At 41.4% G+C, this 25240-nt stretch overlaps 1 protein-coding gene across 7 annotated transcripts in view; it reads left to right on the plus strand.

Annotated features, from left to right (window-relative positions):
• Positions 1–25240, plus strand: part of TULP4 (TUB like protein 4) — a 200650-nt gene that overhangs the window by 140387 nt on the left and 35023 nt on the right. For 6 of the 7 annotated variants that reach the window (XM_034669391.1, XM_034669388.1, XM_034669390.1 and 3 more), the window contains 2 exons: positions 16923–17103; positions 19570–19704. The exons of the other annotated variant lie outside the window; for it this stretch is intronic. In XM_034669391.1, coding sequence (XP_034525282.1) covers positions 16923–17103; positions 19570–19704 — 316 coding nt within the window. The remainder of the gene's footprint in view (positions 1–16922; positions 17104–19569; positions 19705–25240) is intronic. 7 annotated transcript variants of the gene reach the window in all.

Genomic DNA, 25240 nt, shown 5'->3' on the forward strand with positions numbered 1-25240 from the left:
GATCCTAATGTCTGAATTCTTCTTCCTACTCAAATCCAAAAGCAGTTTCTGAATGTGAATCATTGTCAGTTTAATCCTAACCCATGGTATAGAAAATCCAGCTCAGTGAGAGTTATTGGATATTAGGATACCCTGCCAAGAAAATACACGTGATCTCCTTGGATGAAAGCCTTCGCAAGATGACATGTTCCTGTCTCCTGGCATGGTGCCCCTGCAGTGCTGCCCAAGGACAGCAGGACAGAATTGATGACATCTTCACAGACCACCTGCCCTAAGACTTGTTTTCACCTTTTCTTCCTGCATCATATCTGTCCTCTCTCCATCTCTTCTTTACTCTGTAGAAATGACAATTTTTATTTATCCTGAGCCAACAGACTTTTTTGGTGTTACAGTTCTGAAATTCTCCTCTTTATCCGTGTGCCCATGACACATATTCATGATGAACATCCTGGACTTACGTTTAGGAAGTTTATAGCCACGAGAAGGAAACATTAAGCCTCATTTCCTTTAATGAGGACACAAGTCAGTATTTTTTTTTTAAATCATAAAGGCAAATGCTTGTTGTTTATCAATTTTGGAAGTACAGTTACTTCATAGAGTTTATCCAGGTGATGAAAGATACAAACCATGATTAAATGATACAGCAGAGATATTGTGTGATGATCACAAACTTAGAAAATAGATCAAGAGCACGAGCCCATACAATAAAGGAAAGAGAACTAGAGCTTTAAAAATACATTTTCTTCTCCAAAGTATGTACAGATGATCCCCATCTTACGATGGTTTGACTTATGATACTTTGACATTATAATAGTGCAGAGGCTGCGGTATGCATTTAGTAGAAACCATACTTCACATTTTGTATTTTGAGTTTGAATTCTCTCCCGGGCTAGCACGGCACTCGCGTGACGCTGGGCAGGAGCTGCAGCTCCCAGTCGGCTGTGCAGTCACGAGGGTAAGCAACCAATACAACCATTCTGGTTTTCCCTTTCAGTACAGTATTGAATAAATTACACGAGAGATTCAACACTGTATTGTAAAATAAGCTTTGTGTTAGATGATTTTGCTCAGCTTGCAGGGCGAACGTTCTGAGCGCACTGAAGTTAGAACATCGTGGGCTAAGCTGTGATGTTCAGTAGGTTAGGTGTATTATATGCATTTTCAGCTTAAGGTATTTTCAACTTATGATGCGTTTATTGGGGTGTAACCCCATCGTAAGTCAAGGAAGGTCAGTAAGGCACAGTCTATATGTGAAAACTATGATTTCAACAAATCGATACTACACCTGACCTTCAATTACAGTAAATAACCAGCAGTTTCTCCTTTGGAATGTTCTGTTAGGAAAAAGATATTTGTGACATAGTTGGAATATTTTTAAGTATTTGCTGCAGGTGTTCATAGTCCTAATGAAATACAGGTATACTTTATATAGTGATTTTAAAATATAGGTGAACTGAGTTTTTGGAGTAGTGATTATATTTTAATATCCACATAAAGGAATCTTCCCTATTTAAAAGAATATTCAGGGGGCAGCTGGGTGTTTCAGTAGGTTAAGCATCTGCTTTTGGCTCAGGTTGTGATCCTAGTGTCCTGGGATGAACCCAGCATCGGGCTCCCTGCTCTCGGGGAACCTGCTTTTCCCTCTCCCTCTACTGCTTGTGCTTCCTCGCTCATGCTCTCTCTCTCTCCCTCAAATAAATAAAATCTTTTTAAGAAAAAGTTTAAAAGAATATTCAGTAGAAATTGCCCTTGCTTAGAAAGTGGTGGTTTGGTGTGAAATGAGCATTCTTCACCTAATACATTTTTTTGGCTAAATGTCCAGACTTAGTTTTCCAGAACTAGAGGTAATACTTGTTTATAAACACTAAAACTCTTTTTAAAAGAAGGAGGTCTTTGGGCACCCTGGGTGGCACAATTGGTTAAGTGTCTGACTCTTGGTTTCGGCTGCAGTCATGATCTCAGGTCGTGAGATCGAACCCCACATTAGGTCCATACTTGGCAGAGAGTCTGCTGGAGATTCTTTCCCTCTGCCCCCCCAGCTCGGGCTCACACTCACACTCTCTCACCCCCGTCAAATAAATAAATCTTAAAAAAAAAAAAAAAAAAAAGAAGAAGGAGGAGGTCTTAAATAATTAAATAGACCTAATATTTCCTTAGGCACTTGAAATCATGATTTCGAATTAAGTAGAAGTCTGGGTCAGTACTTCTTAAACAGCTCTGAGGTAAGAGTTTCCAGTATTCAGGTTTAGCACCTGCAGATATAAGTGGGGTGACATCTCCTCTAGCTCTGTTCTGGTGTGTTATTGTTTTGTTTTGTGTTCTTTGACCTAGGAAGAGGGAAGGTGTATTCTTTCTGTTCTTTCTGCTTTCGGATTCAAAGTGTAAGTCCCAAGGCTCTTCTCTGAAGCGGAAAGGAGGTTTTTCACAAAACATAGTCCCTCCTGATCTGACATGTGGCATCCGCTGATGTGATTGGTGACCCCGAGTCCCGCAGTGTTTGTACACCACCTTTAAATCTTGCTGGTGCCGGAATGGGGACAGCAATGAGAAAAATCACAAAGTACCTGTCATACCTCTGCGGCATCTATGAAAGGAAAGCTGTTTTTATGTATATACCTTGCAAAAAATGCAATGTTTCTTTCCCATTTGGAGTGGAGTAGAGTCAGGACTTGAGTGGATAGTGGAGCAAGGTCATCAAAAGGGAGATTTCGTTGCAGGCTTTTTAATTCATTTAGTTCAAAGAATTTAAAAACTAAAAATTTTACATCGTTTCTATATGATATCTTTTCAGAGATACTAATTGCTGAAAAAGAGACTATCATAGATGCTAATATATGCTTAAAGCTTTAACATATTAATCAGTTACAAACAGTAATTATTCCTTTACTCTTTAAGTCTAAGGTTATGATTGGAGTACCAACATAGAACTCAAGGAGATTCGCTAACTCTCCAGAAGTATTCTAAATAATAAATAATTCTGGAGGGTTTTTTAATAAGGTAATTTTAAACTTTTATTAAAAAATCAGCATATCAAAAATAAATAGAATGAAGAATGCTCATATTTTGCCACATTTGCATTTTTACCCATTTATTCTTTTTTTAAAATTTACTGTACTTAAAGTAAATCCCCAATAGCGTGGCTTACTTCATTATAAACCTCTTTAGAACGTGGCATTTCCTTCCGTAACCACAGAGCTGTGCTCACACCGCCTGTTTACTTTGAAGAAGGCTCTTGTCAGATTGAAGTAAATAACTTGTCCGGTACATGGATTAGCCCATGGCTTTAAAGGAGGACATCTGTTGCATCAGAGGAGATGGGTAGTCATTCTGAAGTTTTTCTTATAAAGGAAACTTCAAAAGTCGTGCACATCTTTGTTTCTCAGCTAGAACAGTGATGTTGCCACCACAGTTTTATAAATGAAAAGTAAATGGCCGATATTTGACAAACAGGTAGTGACTACCTCAGAGATGAGGCCAACTCTTTGACAGAATAAAAGTCAAACTGAAAACCAAATTAAAAAGAATCACAGCATATTATTTGCAAGGAGCTTTTTATTCACCCTGAGAAAATATTTCCCTTTACTGGCGCATTAAGTGCTGGTGTTTGGAGTGACTCCGCTGATGGCCCCTGGTTCTCCACCTGGTCCTTTAAGGTAGTAATTGTAGGAGCTATATCAGTTGTAGCTTCACTGGAAAGACTTGAAAGCCATTGTGCTCAACACCACAAGAAAGAAACATGGGGATCTCTCTCACATAAGCTCTTTTACTCAAATTATTTATCATTTTTAATATCCACCAACTCACTAGAATAACACATCAGTGATCCATTCCTAAGCTGAAGACCCTCATTCATGAGTGAACTGTAAGTAGGTTAAATTGACCTATGGAGTAGAGCTCCTATCTAGCAGTTTGTGGGAACAACTTTGAAATTAGATTTAGTTGAAACCATTGGAAAGAGTGATTTTCTTCCTTACCTCCCCATTAGATTTTCTCATGACTTTTCAGTAGTGTGTGTACTGCAAAAGGGAAGCCCATTTTATTTTAAGCCCTAAACTGAACATACATAGGAATAGTTTTTGCCAAAATAGGCAGGGAAGATGTGAATAACAAAGAAAATAATGGAAACATACTTAGGAAGAGAAGTCAGGAAATGGCCTCCCATCCTTCATGGCTATCTTTATGCAACTGTTGCCACTGTTTAGTTTTTTTAGATTTTTCTTTTTTGTTATTCTGGAAGTTCTGTTGAGCTCTTCATAGGAGAAAATAGAATTTTTTAGCAAAAACAGGTGCAGCTACTATGTTTATACTTTTTTGTCAGTGCTATTTTGGGTGACTGACAGTGTTAAGAGGTTTAAAAATTCAGTTACTCTTTGTTGTCTCTGGACTTGGATCATTGAAGAATCACTATATAGAACACTCATATAGATAAATTATAAAATACATTAAATAAAAAAATCTTTCTTGGAATTTACACTGAGCAGTTTAGTTTAAGAATGAAAGATGGAGGGACACCTGGGTGGCTCAGTTGGTTAAGTGTCTTCCTTTGGCTCCGGTCATGATCCCAGAGTCCTGGGATCGAGTTCCACATTGGGCTCCTTGCTCAGCAGGGATCCTGCTTCTCCCCCTGCCTGCCACTCGCCCTACTTGTGCACTCTCTCTCTGACAAATAAATAAAATCTTAAAAAAAAAAAAAAGACTGAAAGATGGGAGGCAATTATTCATATAAATGGATTATTTAGTGTGTTTTCTAAAAGAGTATCTTGGGCAGGAACAGCATCAGCAAGGTGGCTGAATAGCAAGTCCTGACCCTCCTTTCCCCAACAAACACACCAAATCAACAATACACAGACCAGTTCCCTTTGTGAGAAATCCAGAAACTAGTTGAAAGGCTCCTGTACCCCACATGAGTGTGAAACCAACCACATCAAAGCTGGTCAGAAAATTCAAGATACCCTCTTGCCATAATCACTACCCCTGGCAAAGTGCAATATGATCGAGAGAAATCCCCCAGCCTTCCAGCTTCTCTCCAGGAAGAAAAGGAAAGAACTGAATCATATGTCTAACATTCTGATTTTTTCTGGGTGTGGCTGGAGCACTGGTTTCTGTCTCACCTATCTCAAAGGGCTAGCAGGATACCTGGAGGCCACTGAGAACTAAGATAGTGCTTTGAATTAGTGTGGCAGTACTCACAATAGTCCCTCTCCCTGGCCCAATGCAGAGTGAGCAAGAGAGGAAAATAAAGACAAAAGGACTGCAAGACTGGCATAAAACAATTAACAAGATGGCAGTAGTAAGTTCTTTCCTATCAATAATAACTTTAAATGTAAACAGATTAAACTCCCAGTAAAAGGACATGGAGTAGTTGAATGGATTTAAGAAAAAAAAAAAAAAAGCAAAAAAGCAAGGTCCAGTCGTATGTTGCCTACAGGATACTCTTTAGATTTAAGGTCAGATGTATGCTAAAAGTAAAAGGATAACTCCATGCAATTGTTAGCCAAAAGAGAGCAGGGGTGACTGTATTTATATCAGACAAAATAGACTTTAAGTCAGAAACTGTTACAAGAGACAAAGAAAGACATTATGTAATGGAAAAAGGGTCAGTTCACCTAGAAGATAGAACAATTATAAATATATATACATGTAACATCAGAATACCTAAATATATAAAACACTAAATATATAAAGCCAACATTGATAGAATTGAAAGGAGAAATACAGCAATATATATAGTAATGGTAGGAGACTTCACTATTCCACTTTCAATACCAGATAGTATATCAACAGATGTGTGTAGAATATTTCACCCAACAGAAGCAGAATATACATTCTTCTGAAGCACACAAGAAACACTCTCCAGGATAGTTCATGTGTTGGGTCACAAAACAAGTCTTAACAAATTTAAGAAAATTGAAATTACATCAAGTAATCCTTGTCAGTCACAGCAGAATGAAACTAGAAATGAACAGTGGAAGTAATACTGGAAAATTCACAAATATGTGGAAATTTAAGAATACACCCTTGATTAACCAAATGGGCGAATGAAGAAATTACAAGGGAAGTTAGAAAATACGTTGAAACTAATGCAAATGAAGACACAACATGCTGAAACTTATGGGATGTAGTAAAAGTAGTACAAAGAGGGAAGTTTACAGTAATATTGACAATGAAAAAGGAAGAAAGATCTCAAACAATCTAACTTTACACCTCAAGGAACTAGAAAAAAAAAAAGAACAAACTTAGCCCAAGTTAGCAGAAGGAAGGAAATACTAAGATTTAGAGCAATGGAAATGGAAAATAAAAAAACAATAGAAAAAAAATGAAACTAAGAGTTGATTTTTTAAAAAGATCAACAAGATTGACAAAACTTTAAGTGAAAAAAGAGAGATGACTCAAGTAAAAGCAGAGATGAAAGAGGAAGAGTGCCGGGCTGGCTCAGTCAGTAGAATATATCACTCTTGGTCTCTGGATTTTAAGTTTGAGCCCCACATTGGGTGTAGAGATTGCTTAAAAATAAAATCTTAAAAAAAATAAAATGAAAGAGGAGATATTGCAGCTAATGTCACAGAAATAAAAAGGATCATTAGAGATTACTAGGAACAATTCCGTGCCAACAAATTAGATGACCTAGAAGAGATGTATAAATTCCTAGAAACATACAACTTACCCAGACTGAGTCACGAAGAAATAGAAAATCTGAGCGGATCTATAACTAGCAACAGGATTGAATCAGTAATCAAAAACCTCATAAGAAAGAAAATGCCAGGACCAGATGGCTTAATTGGTGAATTCTGCCAAACATTTAAAGAATTAACACCATTCTTTTTCTCTCTCTTCCAAAAACTTGAAGAGCAGGGAACACTTCCAAACTTATTTTAAGTGGGAAGCATTACGCTGATACCAAAGCTTGACAAAGACACTGTAAGAAAAGAAAATTACAGACCAATATCCCTGATGAATGTAGATGCAAAAATCCTCAACAAAATACTAGTAAACTGAATTAAGCAGCAAGTTAAAAGGATCATATACATTAATCAACTGGGATTTATTCCTGGTAGGCAAGGATGTTCAACATATGAAAATCAACTCATGTGATACACCATATTAATAGAATATAGGATAAGAATCACATGATTCCCCTCAAAGATGCAGAAAAAACATTTGATAAAATTCAACACCCTTGCATAAAAAAAAATCTAAACAAACTAGAAATAGAAGGAAATTACTTCAATGTAATAAGGGCCGTATGTGAAGGTCCCACAGCTAATATCATGCTTTAACAGTGAAAAACTGAGTTTTAGCTCTGGGATCAGGAACAAGACAAGGATGATCACTCTCTCCATCTCTGTTCAACATGGTTTTGGGAATATTAGAGCAATTAGGCAAGAAAAAGAAATAAAAGACATTCAGACAGGAAAGGAAAAAGTAAAACTGTTTACAAATGATATGATCTTATAGGTAGAAAACCCTGAAGTGTACACACATGCGTGTGCACACACACACACACACACAAAACCTGTTAGAATAAACAAATTCAGTAAAGTTGCAAGATACAAAATCAATATACAAAAATGAGTTGCATTTTTATATACTGGCAATGAACCATCTGAAAAGAAAATGAAGAAAACAGTTCCTACGTGTAATAGCATTAGAAGAATAAATGAATAAATTTAACCAAGGAGGTGAAAGACTTGTATAGTGAAAAGTAAACCCTCGGGGCGCCTGGGTGGCACAGCGGTTAAGTGTCTGCCTTCGGCTCAGGGCGTGATCCCGGCGTTATGGGATCAAGCCCCACATCAGGCTCCTCCGCTATGAGCCTGCTTCTTCCTCTCCCACTCCCCCTGCTTGTGTTCCCTCTCTCGCTGGCTGTCTCTATCTCTGTCAAATAAATAAATAAAATCTTAAAAAAAAAAAAGTAAACCCTAATGAAAGAAAGAAGACACAAATAAATGGAAAACATACCATGTTCGTGGACTGAAGACTTAACGTTGTTAAAATGTCCATACCACATGAAGCAATCTATGAATTCAGTGCATATCAAAATCCCAGTGGCATTTTTTACAGAGATAGAAAAAAACAGTCCTAAAGTTCAAAAGGAACCACAAAGAACCTGGAATAGCCAAAACAGTTTTGAGAACAAAGCTGGAGGAATCACACTTCCCGATTTCAAAATACATTACAGAGCTACATTAATAAAACGGTGTGGTACTGGCATAAATACAAGGATAGAGACCAGTGGAACAGAATAGAGAGCCCAGAAATGAGCCAATGCATCCCAACAGGGCTGCCAAGAATATACAATAAGGAAATGCTAGTCTCATCGACATATGTCTCTAGGATAACTATATTCATATGCAAAAGAATGAAATTGGACCCTTGTCTTACAGCATATATAAAACTCTACTCAGAATGGATTAAAGATTTAAACTCAAGACCTGAAACTGTAAAACTCCTAGAAGAAAGCATTGGGAAACTTTGTGGTATTGGTGTTGGCAATGATTTTTTGATTATGACACCAAAAGAATAGACAACAAAAGCAAAATTATTCAATGGGGGTTACATCAAACTAAAAAGTTTCTGCACAGCATAGAAAACAATTAACGGAATGAAAAGGCAACCTGTAGAATGGGAGAAAATATTTTCAAACTGTATATGTGGTAAGCAGTTAATATCCAAAAGATACAGGGAGCTCCTTGAATTAAGTAGCAAAATAAATAAATAAATAAAAATAGCCAGATTAAGAATGGACAAAGGACTTGAATAGACGTTTCTCCAAGCAAGTAGATGAAAGATGCTTAATATCCTTAATCAGGGAAATGTAAGTCAAACCACAATCAGATATCATTTCACACCTCTTAAGAGTGCTATTGTCAAAAAAAGAAAAGACAAAAGACAACAAACAAATGTTGGCTAGAATGTGGAGAGATTGGAACCCTTTATACTTTTGGTGGATTGTAAAATGTAGCTATGGAAAACAGTATGGAGGTTCCTCAAAAAAATGAAAAATTGAACTACCCATGTGATGCAGTAATCCCAAAATTCTTTTGGGTATTTTTCCGAAAGTTGAAAGCAGGGTCTTGAAGAGATATTTATACAACCATGTTCATTTTAGCATTATTCACAGTAGCCAAGATGGGGAAACAACCTAAATATCCATCAGTGAATGAAAGGATAAAGAAAATGTGATACACACACATATATACATACACAATGGAATATTATTCATCCTTATAAAGGAGGGCAGAATAATACTTGGATAAACCTTGAGGTCATTGTGCCAAATGAATATTCCAGTCACTGAAGGCCAAATACCTACGTGATGTCACTAAAATGAGGTGCCTAAAAAAGTCAAACTCCTAGAAGCTGAGAGTAGAATAATGGTTGCCTTGGGCTAGGGGGAGGGGAAAACAAGAAGTTGCTGTTCAGTGGGTATGAAGTTTTAGTTATGCAAGATAATTAAGTTCTAGAGATTTGCTGGATAACATTGAGCCTATACTTTACTGTACTGTACACTTAAAAACTTAACGATATAGATCTCGTGTTTTCTTACCACCATAATATATCGAGGGTCTAAATTTATTTTGAAGTCAGTTTCTTGTTTATTTAGTGTTATATTTTCTTTGTAAGCCTTTATTAATACCACAGCATGGTGGTGGCTGTGGTATTAATGCCAGTGTTTGTTCAGATGCCTAAACTACAAAATTAAGCTTCCCAGGTTCCCGGTAGCATTGCTGAACCACAAATGCATTGTTGCTCTTGACAGCCCTACCCCTGGCATTGAATATATCCTCGTGTCTTGTTGAGGAGAGGTGATGTGTGTGCCGCTACCAGTGACATTCTCCTGATTAAATTCTAGGTAGGCCCCACTGAGCCCTCTTCTTGACTAGGCCTCAAACTTGACCTACAAAACTGGATTCTCATCACAAATGATTTCATATGTGTGTGCGTGTGTGCACGCGCACACACACACACAGAGTCTAAGAGCTTGAACAAATACTAGCATAGTTCCTTCCTGTCAATGCAAAGCTGTGTGGCTAAGGGTGACAACTCCAGCCCCCTTAACTTCTTGCCTGGGAAAGCTCAAGGCTGCCAAAAGAATCTACTGTTTGTTCCAGACAGCACCTGACCGTGGTGCCTCTGAAACCCAGTCTCTGTGGGTGTGTAGGACCCTAACTTCAATAAGCACCAGCTAGCTAGCCCAGGTGGCCCAATCACACTGACAAACCCCACCTTCCACTTTTTGTGTAGTTCTAGGTCTGACTCTGCTCAACAGCACCCCCTGCTGGCCCCCGTTCCCCCTTTAAAATGCCCTGTCACCTTCAGTTCACGCTGGACTCTCTTCCTTATGGCAGTAGTTACTACTGGTTAAAATCTGTTCTTACCTCCTTAGTTTCTGGTTTTGTTTATCTTTGACACCAGTCACAGGTGCTGTTAGGTCAGCTCCCATCACTGTGTACCCCAACAGCTACTGGTGAGCCAGAAACTGACTCTCCTCAGAGTCATTTTGGAAATCATTTCATCTTAGTGCTTTTGTTGAAGAAGCTTATTAGTAGCCACAGGAAGAAATTACTATTTCCAAATACGGAGAAATATATTTAGATATATTTTTAAAACTTGGAGCATTTTAAAACAGGAAAGGATCTGAGAGCCCATTTTATAACACTTTTTTAGCTGACAGAGGAGACCAACACTCAAGGAGGTAAATGAAGAATTCAAAGTTACATAAGTATTTAGGAATAAAAAAAGAACCAGATACCTGGCCAGCTGACGCCCAGTCCTGAGTCCTTTGCAAACAAAAGGATGTTTCCTCCAACAGAGTCAAACTGTTTTGTCTAACCAAACAGGCTAAGTAGATTCCAGTGTCACTTAGCATCTCCTTCCCAAATTAAAGGTACATATTTACCCTCAAGGACCATGTGGTGGTGAGTACCTGCGCTAGGCATTTTCACCCTACTTCAACGATCTGATATAGAGCTGTATTCCTGGAACATTTTTCTCTACCTCATTCAGGGCATCTTAAAATTTATTTTAAGATTTCATTTATTTGAGGGGCGCCTGGGTGGCACAGCGGTTAAGCGCCTGCCTTCGGCTCAGGGCGTGATCCCGGCGTTACGGGATCGAGCCCCACATCAGGCTCCTCCACTATGAGCCTGCTTCTTCCTCTCCCACTCCCCCTGCTGTGTTCCCTCTCTCGCTGTCTCTATCTCTGTCAAATAAATAAATAAAATCTTTAAAAAAAAAAAAAAGATTTCATTTATTTGAGAGAGAGAGGGGAGCACAAGTAGGGTGAAGGGCAGAGGGAGAAGCAGGCTCTCCACTGAGCAGGGAGCCCAATGCGGGGCTCGACCCTGGGACTCCGGGATCATGACCCGAGCCAAAGACAGACGCCCAACCGACTGAGCCACCCAGGTGCCACTGAAATATATATTTTAATAGCATATTCACATGGTTTAAAATTGTAAATGTTCAAAAGCGTATATGATGAAAATCCCCTTTACTCCACTATCCCCAGGCCATCCAGTTCTGTTCCCCAGAGGTAATGGCATCTCCAGTTACTATGTATCTTTCTTGAGATATCCTAGTTAAATGTGTGTTTTGATTAGTCTTATACTCAGACCATCCCCCTCCATCCCCAGAAACCATGTGTGGGCATCTTAGAAGGGTGAATAACCTTAAAAATGGAGTCTCAAAGCTATAGGGAAGAATGTTCTAGCAACGGGAATTATTTAACATTAAAATTGATGCCTGAGGCAGAAAGAGTATTTCCTTCTCTGAAACTCTTTAAACAGGATAGTGTGTCATCTTTATGAGGTAGTTTGTAAGTAGTTATTCTGCAGTGAAGCAATGAAATGACCAAAATTACATGTTTAGCCCAAAGATACAAATTTTTTATTGTAGATCTTTTTGGTGAGATTTCATTCCCATATTTATCAGAATAAGTCTTAAAATATCTGTTTTAGAAATGATTGTTGGGGCACCTGTGTGGCTCAGTCAGTTAAGCATCCAACTCTTGATTTTGGCTCAGGTCGTGATCTCAGGGTTATGAGATCGAGCCCAGTGACCTGCCCTGTGCTGGGCATGGAGCCTGGAGATTCTCTCTCTCCCTATCTCTCTCTGCCCTTCTCCCCCAACTCTCTCCCCTTTCCCCCTTTAAAAAAGAGTGAAATGATTGTTATAGTCGACTGTGAAATTACATTTCATCCTTTTCATTTAAACCAGGAAATACCCTGTTAATCAGTGAGGAATTCTGTCATTTACAACAGTCTGATTTCAGTGACTCTGTTTCTTTAGTTTCAAAATATTCAAATCTGGCATTGAAGCATTTGAGAGCTAGCGCTCTGAAACTCCAACAGGGAGGTCTTTCAGAAATAAAGTTTTACTTCAGTGGCATCTCTGAACAGAAGTCACCTTCTAAAGAGCAAAGGAACATCATGGTTTGTCCCTTCATTCCTCTCTCCACCGTGGCACGTTTAGACATTTGCCACCAGTGGGGCTGAGGTTACCAGTAGGAGCGTGTAATCATTTTGTTATCTGCTCCACTAGCTTAAATCACAAAAGCAAAATACATGGACAAAAGGTCATCTCCTTCTGGAACTAGTTCCAGTGGCTTCTAGTTAAACTCTACTACAAAAGAGGTGAACATTTATAGAAGCGTGTATTTTTATAGTTGGAATTTCCTAATATGGTCTTTATTCAAAAATGTAGATGAATACCAGTCTCCAAAAATGAAAGTCCTGATGTGATACTATCACTGGTTCCAAACCGTAAGTCTTCTGAATGATTTTACATCTTCTTCCTACCACCTTTGGCTCGTGGCTTGGTTCATTTTAAATTACTGGTAATGTGTTATATTTTTAAATAATTACATCTAAAACTAGTTTAGACTGGAGTACACTGATATTAAACACTGCCTGCAATGAGGTCCAGCCATTGAGTGGGTATGGCCTGAGGGCCAGCAGGTTTCTACCAGCCTATTTGGTTCTCGGGGTACACATGGTAGAGGGAGTATTGTCCCGGCCCCTACATGAAGCCTGCAACAGTGAAAATAGCAGGAAAAATATGAGACAAATTTATTTCTTCATCCATTATTGAAAGTATTTTGGAGGCCAGTTTTATGAGAGGATTTGAGCATTGGTTTGTAGTTTAAAAAAGAAAGGAAAGAAGTTTTTGCTTCATCTGTAGGAAGACACTGGGCAAAGGCCAAAACTTTGGTAACAAATACATTTACTAATAGTCCCTGAGGATCTGCTTGTGACAGGTAGCATGTGAGAACCTGGGCTGCAGACCTGTCCTCGAGAAGCTCATGGTTCAATGGGAAAGACAGGCTTGCAAAAACAAAGCAAAGTTGAGAGTACTGAGGGGCCATGGTTAAAGTGAGATTAATTCCGTGTGGTGGGTCCCCAGAGCCTTCACACCTGATGTCTGAGCACCTGTTCTATCCCAGACACTGTACTGGACATTGGAGATAAAATATAAATCACAGTCTTTGCTTTGCTATAAAAGGACCTGGCTGTGCATGGCGTGCGTGTGTGTGTGTGTGTATGTAGGTTGGGGAAAGGATGAAGTCACGGATTTCATTTGGGACATGTTGGTTCTGAAGGGCCTTTGGCACATCCAGGGGTCGGTGGCAGGTAAGAAATATCAGATGTGGGAGTCTGGAGTGAAGGGAAGAGGCCTGAGCAGGGAGCCAGCCCTGAACAGGGCCTTTCAGGCCATGCACACAACTGTGATCTCCTAGAGAGGGAAGACAGCTTAGGGCCAAGCCTAGAAGAGACGGAGCTGGGATGGAGGAGACAACACCAGCCTGTCTAGCGTGAGGGAGTAGACGCAGAGATGGATGCATGTGCCTGTTTGTGTATTCATTATTATTAGACCTCTCTGTCTTGTTCTCTTAAAGTGCTTTGCTCACATAAGCTTTGTCTCATTGGAAGTGATTAGGCATGAAAAGAACTTGAAATAGAGGAGATTTTTAAAAATCTGATTTCTTGTATCAGTGTTCTTCAGTTATCTGTGACATACTTGTTCCCAAACAGAGTAACTTCCTCCATCATTGCTTGACAACTAGACTGTTAGTGCTGCGTTTTCCCTTCTCTCTGATCGTAATAATGCATTATCTTCCCAGGAGAGCTGTAGTTGGGATTGATTCATGGTGGAGAATTTGGGGGCTGGCTTTAGTGTAATGTTGAACACTGATGCCTCACTAAATCACCCATCCTTTATTCAGAAATTAGATGTCTATTCTATTGTCTGGTATCTGTTCTTCTCTAAAATGGAAAAATGTGAGCATTACTCAAAAGATACTTCCATGCAGAAGCATTTCCTCCCTCCCTTCACAAATACTGACTACCATGTGTCATCTACTATGACAGGCCCTGGGGAGATAGTAGTGAGCTGAGCACACATAAGCCATGTCCTGAGAAGCTTATAGCCTAGCACAGAAGTCAGACAAATCAAATATGGTATGAGAATAGTAATGATCGCACCAGTGGAAGACTAGAGTAGCGTGACCCTATAACAGGAGGGGTTGGGAACTTGTTTGGGATTGATACATATTAACTGTGAGTACTTGTGAAGAATAACTGTTGGCCGTGGCCTGCTAATGAACTATCTTTATTAGAAACAGCACTTACAAATGATAAAATAACCCCTTCACCCAGCACCAAGATACGTGGCTGCTCGTCAAAACAGACTTGAGCGATGAAGGAGAATGTGGAAAGGGGGACAAAAACAGCCTGCTTCCTGGGGACATCACCCTTGACATTGGCCTTAGAGCGAGGCTCCCACATGTCTTTTTCTTTTGAAATATATAAATTAGGGGCTCCTGGGTTGCTCAGTTGGTTAAGTGCCTGTCTTCGGGTATGTCATGATCTCATGGCCTGGGGATCGAGCCCCACCTCAGGCTCCCTGCTCAGCGGGGAGTCTACTTCTCCCTCCCCTCTCTCAAAAAATACATAAAATCTTAAAAAAAAAAAAAAGAAATACATAAATTGTACATTCCAGTTGAAGTTACGAGAAGTCATGTTCCATCTTTTTCACCACTGAAACTGCCTGGTGAGCACATTCAGCGCCTCCTCGTCTGGGGCTTCAGCAGGTCTGACCCCCTACTCCAATGCCCCCGTCCCTCTGTGTCTTTGCCATGTGAGGTCTTTGCAGACATGCCAGCCGGTACTTACTTTCTCCATTGGCAGCCAAAGATTCAACGTCTTCCAAAAGGTTTCATTGTGTTTCTAGTAGTTTGTGTGGTTTTTTTAAGCCGGGTGCAGTAATAGATTCCTCACTGCTGTTGGAGAAAAACAATTTAGCCTTTTTTTTTTTTTTTTTTAGTTTTCAGTCATTAAAATGTAGACATGTTTAAAGGAATATTTGGTGGACAGTTTATTCTAAAGCAGCTCTGTAAATTCTGTGAGCTTTTTACTATTTAAATGAAATATATCTCCCCTTGCAGTTGATCTATCTTAATCATCAGGACTGATGTCCTACAAATGCCTTTTGATGGTCAGTGACTTGACTTCATTTAACAATAAATACTATTAAGTGCCGTCTGCACCCAAAGCTGTTAGGTACCAGGGGGACAGCTGTGGACAGTCTTTGCCCCCAAAGAGCTTAATGTCAAAATCTTAACAGCAAAAAGAGGCAAGGACCTAACAAGCCCTAAATAACTTTCCCTTTGTGTAAATCCTAGTCTTTGCAGTGAGCTAGCCCAGTGGCCTGACCACTTAATGGCCTTGTCAGCTGCCCCAACTTCTCAGGTTGTTTCTGCAACTGTAGAATAGAGAGAAGTTGCATGCTTCTCACAATCATTGCTGATGGACGCACAGATCTCAGTAAACACAAAAATGCCAAAAAAAAAAGTTTTAAATGCCAACAGATACAGAAACTACAGAGCCCACCACACAAAGCAGAAGAGAACACGGTATATTCCCCATAGAGGTCCTGCTTTCCGTGGCCCTGAGGTTCCCCTTTGTTCATCACCTTGGTGTCATCCATGGATGAACCAGCTAGAAGACACAACTCATGTCGGGGGCTTCTAGCAGCTGCGAGAGGCTCCTCTGCTTGCTGCCTGATGGAGGCGGGTTAGCCCTTCCTCTGCCCTGCCTGTGCTTTCACTCTGACCACATGCTTGCCTGCACCCCCGGCACACTCCTCAGTGTGTGCTCCAGGGCCATGGGAAGTGAGGGGAATTCTGTGGGGGCAGCCCTCCGCACACCAGGGTATCAGGCCCATCTGAGCTCTGTATGGACAGTGCTGGATTATTTTGACAATACATGAGGTAAAGCTCTTAGCATAACGCTTAGCACAAAGTAAGCACTCAGTGAATGTGTTAATACTGTTAGTACGTTATAACATTCATTATTAATTAATACATTAATACTAGTATTATTCTTAGTTAAATAGAACATGAGACAAACTATTTCAGGAGCATCTTCTCTCCAAATGTGGTTAGATAACCTGCTTATATAACCAATTGTGTTTTCTCTTTTACCAAACATACAGATGAAGTTTTTCTTCTAAATTTGAGAAATTCTTACTGAACCTTTGCTGCTGCTTTTTTTTCCCCAGAAAAATAAATATCATCTTCTTAACCCTCGATCTCCAATGAAAAAACCCAAACATGCAAACAAAAACAACCCACAAAAAGTGAGGCAGTGATTTTGCTGGTATTATTTGTCAGTATCCATACAGCATAACAAATGTGTTTATTTTGCCATTAGTCACATTTCAGTTTAAGAGGACTAAAATTCCTGCAATAATAGCCAGCTAAGTTTCTGGTACTTAATGCTTTGTGTGTCCCCTCAGCTACTTAACTGCTCTGTTTTTTTAGTCCTAAATACATTTTGTCCTTCTAAACAAGTTGAGGTGACGAGGTTTGCCAGGAACCGCAGTCCCTCTCCTCATCCGTCAGGGGTCCTGGTTGTTGCTTGCAGGTGCTGTTTGGCACAGCTGATGGGCAGGTGATCGTCATGGACTGCCATGGCAGGATGCTGGCCCACGTCCTCCTGCACGAGTCTGATGGCATCCTCAGCATGTCCTGGAACTACCCTGCCTTCCTGGTGGAGGACAGCAGTGAGAGCGACACCGACTCGGACGACTACTCCCCTCCCCAAGGTAGCCGGCAGGAGGAGGGAGGGTTGAGGTGTGCCATACGGACAGCACGCTGACTTTCTGGGAAGGGCTCCGGAGACGCCAAGGCAGGGTGGCGGAACGTCTGGGGCTTGACTCGGCTGTCTTCCCTCTGCCTTCCCTTTTCTCAGAATCACTGCGCAGGCTGATGAAGCTCCATTGGCTTAGGTGTCGCTAGACATGAAATGACCCTTTCTGTGTCCCTAGGGTGTTGTGGGGCTTAGCTGCTTAGCGAGAATGAAGAGAGCTGGAGATGAGAAATGCTGTGCTATTACTATAACTTAATCTGTGGTGTTCCAAATCCCTAATGTCATTAAAGCCCGTAGCTTTAGTTGTGTGAGAAAAGGATTAGTTCTGCCGGTAATGCAGGCCAGTACGCTGGGCTGCCATCCGTGCCCTGTCTTCTTTATTTTGGGTGAAAACTTCCGTTTCTCAGCTCAGAAGAACCTGCCCCCCCCCCATAAGCCTCACAGTGGTGTTAGCTTAGATCCATTGGCATTCAGTTTTTTAACATTCGTGGGGCAGGGAAAGGTTTCAGGCTCTGTGTGGGGATAATTTCAGACTCCAGCCTCCTTTGCCTTTGCAGTGTCTTTTATCCCTCAAATATGTAAGAGACCCCCCCACACACACACACACACACATCCACACAAAAGCAGAAGCCTTTGATGGTCACGCTGGCCATCACCAACAGTAGCATTCAGCTCTGGCCTCCTCGGGGCTTTGGCTCTTCCGCAATACTCCATCCCTCTTTTTTTAAAGGCAAATATATTATGAAATCGTGGCAGATTAGACGTAGCCATACTGCTGCAGGACTTCTGCCCTCAGCCTGGACAGCTGCATCCGCACTGCTCACCGAACGCCCTTGATGGCCTGGACGATTTCTCCCCTTTCCTGTGACTGTGGGGAGTTCATCCTGTGAAGGGCTGGTCTAGAAAATATTCTTTTAATTTTGTCCCCCAACAGCATCTACCTCCATTGGTACTTGGAGTGCTCTCATTTTATCTTCTCCTGTCCCAGACGTGATACAATACATGATGCTTCCCAGAGACAGACGCATACTCACTCAGTCATTCATTTAAGGAGAAGATGATGTTTGCACAGAAAAGAAACTTTAGATGGGTGGTGGTGTTTCAGGATGGGTGGGGCTTGGCGGGGGGCAGAGAGAGTATTTCCATTTGAGAAGTCACCGTGCCCTTTCCTAGTAGGACCCTAGCCCTGAGCGAAGTGTTGATCATTTCTTCAGCCTCATAGTAATAAAGTCAATGTCTTACAACATCGGATATTTTTCAACATACTTTGAAAACAGAACTTGACTTGCAGGTTTACTCAGCCCCATGTATTATGGGAAGAAACAAGATCCAGAGATCAGGTTTATAAAGCAGGTTCAGGATAAGTCCAAGAACAGAACTTAGTCCCTGGCTGCTACTCTAACATGAGCCATGGGGCAGTTGGGAGGATGACTGGGATTTACCTTTCACATAGAGAAGGGTTTTTCTTGGTGGCCCAGGGAATTTGAGCATAGAGGTGGGTACCTACAGCAACTTAAAGTGAAGCAAAGGAAAGTAACAGCTGAGGATCCTCCACGGGCGGGGCTGAGTTGGGGGTGAGCCTGTGGATATCAGGCCGGCCCACTCTGGATGACTGCCAGGGATGAACTCAGCATGGGTGTGAGGCCTCTGGGGTTCTTCTGAAAGGGCCCTGATTTATCCTGGCCTGTGGGAGGGACTGGCTTTTACTTTTGAAACAACATGTGGAAGAATCCAGAAAATGACCCATCACAGCTTTACCTTAGCATCCATGAGTACTCCTTGACCTTACAAAGCAGAATTTTCTTTATACTGGCTGTGCACTGCAGATGTAGCAGAATTCTTTCTGAGCCACATCCAGCCTCGGCCTTTCTTCAAATTTGGGGTCTGTTGTGGTAAAAACTTGACAAAGAACTCAGAGTGGCTGCTGTGGCTCCTCGTTTCCTATAATGTTCAACGAGAGAGCATTAGCGTTGAAAAGCAGCTTTTCTCTCTGCACTGGACCAGGATTAAGAACTTGTTTTCATCCCTCTTCCCACCATCCTTACACATAATATGACATTAAAATAATTGATGTTTACACATCATTAGGAACATGACACATTAACACACAAGTTAATAATCTTTCCACACATATTCTCACCACCATACAACAGAGCCCAAGGTACCTCACTTGGTGCCTCCAGGGCTAGCTGTCCCCCGTCCTTCTCCTCATGCCAGAGTGCTCTGATAAGCATCCCTCTGATGGCCTTGTGTAGGTTGTGCGTGGTGTAGAACACGGCCGTATTCAGTAACACCCTGGCCCAGAGTCTGACCTGCAGTGTCAGGCGGTTTTTCAGGCCATCTGCAAGACTGCAGCAGTGCGCCCTGGATTGGGATCATGTGTCCATTGCCTCCTTTTCACTCAGCACTTTTGTCCCGGCAGATGGTCCAGCAGCGTATCCCATCCCGGTGCAAAACATCAAGCCACTGCTCACCGTCAGCTTCACCTCGGGGGACATCAGCTTAATGAACAACTACGATGACTTGTCTCCTACTGTCATCCGCTCAGGGCTGAAAGGTACAGAAGGCCGCATGGGACCCCAGGCCCACACATCAGCCCTATGTGCGTTTGCCTTCCAGTGGGTGTCCAACACCCGGTCCCTATCCATTCCCGTCCCTCTGCCTCTGCAGTGACCTCTTCCTGGCTTAGTGGAGTCTGTTAATGAAGGCGATTTCCTTTTGCTCCTCTGCTTATCTGACCAGTGATACCTAGGCTTATCTTGAGGAGGGATTCCTGAAGGTCTTTGTCTTTCTGTTCTTTTCCTACTATGACAAGAGTGATCTTTCTCAGGTGTGTGGTGTTTGCCCCTGTCTGACATTCTGTCTGTATGGCATCAGACCTCAGCGCCTGCTCTTCCCGAGGCAGCAGGCCGTGCACAGCACAGCTTCACAGAAGCCCCTGTTACATTGAGGCTTATTAAGGAGCTGATGATTGTGTGGTAAAGTTACCCCAGCAGACTGTGGACGTTCCATGGTTGCCAGACTGAGGCACTGATGAAAACATCAGCCGCCAAGGGCTGACACTTTCCTGACAGATGTTATGAAATCTGTTATCGTACGAGAAAATCACTGTCCGTGGGCATTTCGTGGGTTCCACGTTTTGCAGTTTGGAATGTTTACTCATGTTGTGACCCTGATGAGTCCTTTGGAAAAATGGTTCTGTCTCTTCAGGATTAAATGGTACAGTGTAGAAGTTTCTGGACTTCCTCTGGTCTCAAGTTAAAGGGACCTACTCTAATCTGAATTGGAAGGTCAAGGGCAAACCAGAACCTGCAGTTCAACTTGCTACTGTCATTCAGAGCTGGCCCTCAGAACAGAGAGTCCTGTCATGTGCTTCTTGTCTGAATTATTCAGGAATCACAGGGATAGGGAGACTTAAGTCTATGTACTTAACTGTTGATTGGCTGGAATGCATCATACCTGTCTGCACATCCCCAAGCACTTAATAATTCTATTTTAAAACTATAGAATTTTTAAAAAAGATTTTATTTATTTATTGGAGAGAGAGAGCGCGTGAGTGGGGGTAGGGGCAGAGGGAGAGGCAGACTTCCCGCTAAGCAGGGAGCCAGACATGGGGCTCAATTCCAGGACCCTGGGATCATGACCTGAGCTGAATGCAGACGCTTAACCAACTGAGCCACCCAGGCACCCCAAAACTATAGAATATTTTTAGAAGTTCTGCTCCCTTCTATGGGTGTCCCATTTTGCTGTTTCAAAACGATAATTATAAGGAATTATTTAGCCTATAAACTCCTGAGGGATGTGAACTCTGTAGAAGTCCCTCTTTATACCACAAATGGACTCCCTTAGAAGCTGAGTATTTTTTGTGTGTGATGATAATGAACTTAAATTCCTTGGGCTTTTCTGTGTTCTTTTCTGAAAGTTCTGACCTTTGTGGAGCTAAAATGCAGGGATGGTCATCATAAATTCTCACATGTATTTAGTAATCCAAGCTCTTCTTTTCTTCTTCAGAAATTCTGTTTTCAGGGGCTTGGGTAGCTCCTTTGGTTAAGTGTCTGCCTTCAGCTCAGATCATGATCTCGGGGTCCTGGGATCCAGCCCCGCGTTGGGCTCTCGGCTCAGCATGGAATCTGCTCCCCCTTCTCCCTCTGCCCCTCCCTCACAGCCCGTGCTTTCTCTCAAATAAATAAATAAATAAATAAAACCTTTTAAAAAAATAAACTATTTTTAAAGCTTTAACCAAGTCGATTAATTTCATCAGAACTTGCCTCTAGTCTGGAGTCCTGAACTTTGTTCCCTACTGAGTATCTGATCAGGACTGAAAATAGCATACTTACCACTCAGTTCTGCTATATTCTTTATATAGCAAATTTTTCTAATTCTTTGCCATCTTGCTTACCTATGGAAACTGTTTTTTTCTTTCTTGGACATATTAGTTTATTTGCTGTCTTTCAAACTGAATTGTATTGAAGTAGCACTTCCAACACCCCCCCCAAGCGTGTGCTGGACCGTTAGGAAGGCGTGAGGTAGCTTGTGAAGGAGACCCAGGAAGGCCCTCCCAAATGTGTAAGGTTTTGACTTGAGTTTTATCCTAAAAATATGGTCAAATTTAGCATTCTTTTCATTGCCTGACTAGAAATCTAAATCTAGTATGAAAGTATTTTCAACCTTACACTTTCATGGGCAAACAAGCTTTTCCACAGAGTCTTCTCAATTATAAGAAGTTAAATGAAATTCAAGTGAGTTGATGTCGCCTGATAGGTGCTAGATATAGGCAGTTTCTTCTGTCTTGGTTTCAAAGTATTATGAGGACTTGGTCTTACTTGTAGTATCAACAGCAGTATTTTTTTTAATTCATTTGTTTTCTTTTTGTCCACTACTTTATGGGGTATGTTAATAAATACTGGGAAGAGGTAGCCAGAATTCTGCCAAGGTGGCACATGGCAACTTTTCTCCGTCCACGGGAATCTATCCTATTGTGGACAGGTCAGTCGCTTGTCCCATAAGGTGGACTGAAAGGGTCTAGTCTTTGTCTGTGTTTCAAAAGAAATATCATCAGAGAACTTTTCCATTGAATTAATATGACTCATGATATTTCCTAATTTATTACCAACATTGTAAATCATGTCATTGCAGAAGAACATAGAATGGTAAATAGCTCATAGTCCCACGACTAGCTGCTTCTTCACACCTATCCAACTTCGTTTTCATTGCAGATTCATAGGGTGGTGGGTAATTTTGCTTTGCAGATGTTTGCTGAGGAAATTCTGCGTCGAGGAAAAATCTACAAGGTATCCCAACTTTGGGGGCTTCTGTTTATCACACAGTGAGCCATAAATTAGTTCATCTTATTTGGGGTTTTTACCCTCTGTTGTTGCTATACTCTTCCTTGACAATGTGGGGGAGGGGAGGAAAGACTTCCCTCTAGAAATCTTACATTCTCTGACTGGGGCCCTATAAATTAGACGGACAAAAGACAGATTGACAAGAGAAAAGAAAACAAGTTTATTAACACATGCACTGCCTTTACCTGTGGAAGTGTTCAGAGATGAGTGACTCAAAGGGGTGGGTAAAACTTGGTCTTATATAGCATGTTAACAAAAGAATAATATGTTTTTGGAGAAGTGACAAGACAAAGGGAAAGGACTTGAAGTTTCTAGGGCAGCAGACTGTGGGAAGATAAACATATGGGGATCTAATGGAAGATAGGGCTCCTTCCTGAAATTTGTTGTAGATTCTCCTGGTGCTGTCTTTGGGCTGGTAAGGATCTAGCGATGTCTCCAGTGATTAACTTCTGTCCTTCCTGGTCAGGGCGTGGGGGGTGGGGGCTTCCCCAATTTACATCCTGCTTTTTGGCAAATAGGGAGGAAGAAGAGAGCTTGCTTTTCTTTTCTTTTTTTTTTTTTTTTAAATATCTGCTGCTTCTCAATTGCCTTTGGCTCCAAATAGTTTTTATGCCAGTGTGGCATATTTCAAAGTGGCATACTCTGCTACCCTTCAAGGAAAAACAGTCCAGTGATGAGCTCAGAAATCCTCTGACCTAACCAGTTCCTCTCTTGTAGTAAAGCAAGCTCTCAAAGGCATTGCTCATTTCATCCCATATTTGTCTTCAAATCAAAGAATTTAAACCCTTAGGCTTTGTTTCTTTGTCTTATAGAATTTCCTCTTTTTGTCATTTCATAGAACACACTGAGAAAGTCAAGAGGGAGTTTTGATTTTGAGGTAGAGTGGTTTGGTCAGTGGTCCTCTCTACTCCTGTAGTTCGGGCTGATAGAGGTTGTACCCGTCTTCCTCACAGAGTGTGTGCTGATGTTGTTCGGTCCTTAGTATGTTCACCAGAAGCACTGTTAGTAAAGAAAAAAAATGTACACGTTATTTTACCATTACACACTTTCCTACTTTGTGCACGTGCTCACTTCTTTCTCTCAACACACAATCCATGTACACAAATGCAAGTACACATATATCTCATGATTAGTAAAAAGGCGAATCATCAACATGGACACCCAAGGGACAAAGGCCCCTGTGAGCCTCAGACTTCTAGCCAGCAGCTGGAGTACATGTGGTGTTTGGTAAGAGTCCTGGTCTTTCTCCAGTAGTACTTGGCTTCCTCTTTTTGACCCAGCACTAATACCACATGAAGGGCTCTTGTTAGCACAAAAGCACCAATTTTCTCATTGCTTAATACATGTAAAATTTGACCCTCCAGCCTTTTACCAAAAAAGATCCATAATGTTGTCTGGCTAAAGTAGAATAATGTGACTATGTTAATGTTTTTTGTGTACAAAGTTTAAGAGACCTAAAATCCACAAACACCTCAAAATCATCAAGAAAGGGGCGCCTGGCTGGTTCAGCTGGTAAAGCATGCAACTCTTAATCTCAGGGTTGTGAGTTTGAAACCCATGTTGGGCATAGAGATTACCTTGAAAAAAAAATCAGCAAGAAAAATTGGTACTTGAGGAAGATGGGCCTCTTTTGTGCCTTGGAAATCCCTACGTCCCTAGAGACTCTGCTAAGAACTTCAGGAAAAGTGAAAAAAGGATTACTAAATAAAGCATTAGTTCAGTCTTTCTGGCTTATGTGTATATTTCAAGATCTTATTTATTTATTTATTTGACAGAGAGAGCGCGCACAAGCTGGGGAGGGGCAGGCAGAGGGAGAAGCAGGCTCTCCACTGATCAGGGAGCCCAACGTGGGGCTCAATTCCAGGACCCTGATTTCATGACCTGAGCCGAAGACAGACGCTTAACTGACTGAGCCACCCAGACGCCCATCTTTCTGGCTTACGTTTTAAAACAAAGTTTTAAAGGTTTAAAAATTACAAAATTATTGCTAAAAGATTGGGCAAAGGTATTGGGGATTTTTTTCTGGTATAACATAAGACGGGCATAGCTTACAAAAACTTTCTAGGGGCGCCTGGGTGGCACAGCGGTTGAGGGTCTGCCTTCAGCTCAGGGTGTGATCCCAGCGTTATGGGATCGAGCCCCACATCAGGCTCCTCCACTATGAGCCTGCTTCTTCCTCTCCCACCCCCCCTGCATGTGTTCCCTCTCTCGCTGGCTGTCTCTATCTCTGTCGAATAAATAAATAAAATCTTTAAAAAAAAAACAAAAACTTTCTAGGACAGGAAAGCTGCTGTCCTGACCACATCTAGGTTTCTGTATCCTTCTTTATCCTAGTGAAATCTAGAAGGTGAGTTAAATATGTAATTTCTCTTTCATTCTGTGGTAATCTGTAAGGGTTTTAAACTCCTGCCCTTGGAATTCAGTCTCCGTGGAAGGACTCACACACCCCTGGTTGACACTGCACAATCTCCAGTATTGTTTTCTTACTCCCATTCCTGAGTTCTCTGTGTCGGGTTTTCTGAGGTGAGCGTGTTTCCCCTGGCCTGTGGCCCATCGTGTGCATCAGGACTGGCTTGCACTGTGTGGCACGGGGCCTTGGCCCTTGACGCTGCTGCTTGTGTGATCAACAGAACAAGAAATGGAGTTATTCCTGTGGAACATGTTCTTTTTTAAAGAACGGCTTGCCTGTGGCGACCACTGCTGTCTCCCTGTAACTTGATAACTGCACTAGAGAAGTCCCCAGGCAGC

Source organism: Ailuropoda melanoleuca, chromosome 10 (assembly GCF_002007445.2).
Source record: "Ailuropoda melanoleuca isolate Jingjing chromosome 10, ASM200744v2, whole genome shotgun sequence".
Classification (NCBI taxonomy): Eukaryota; Metazoa; Chordata; class Mammalia; order Carnivora; family Ursidae; genus Ailuropoda; species Ailuropoda melanoleuca.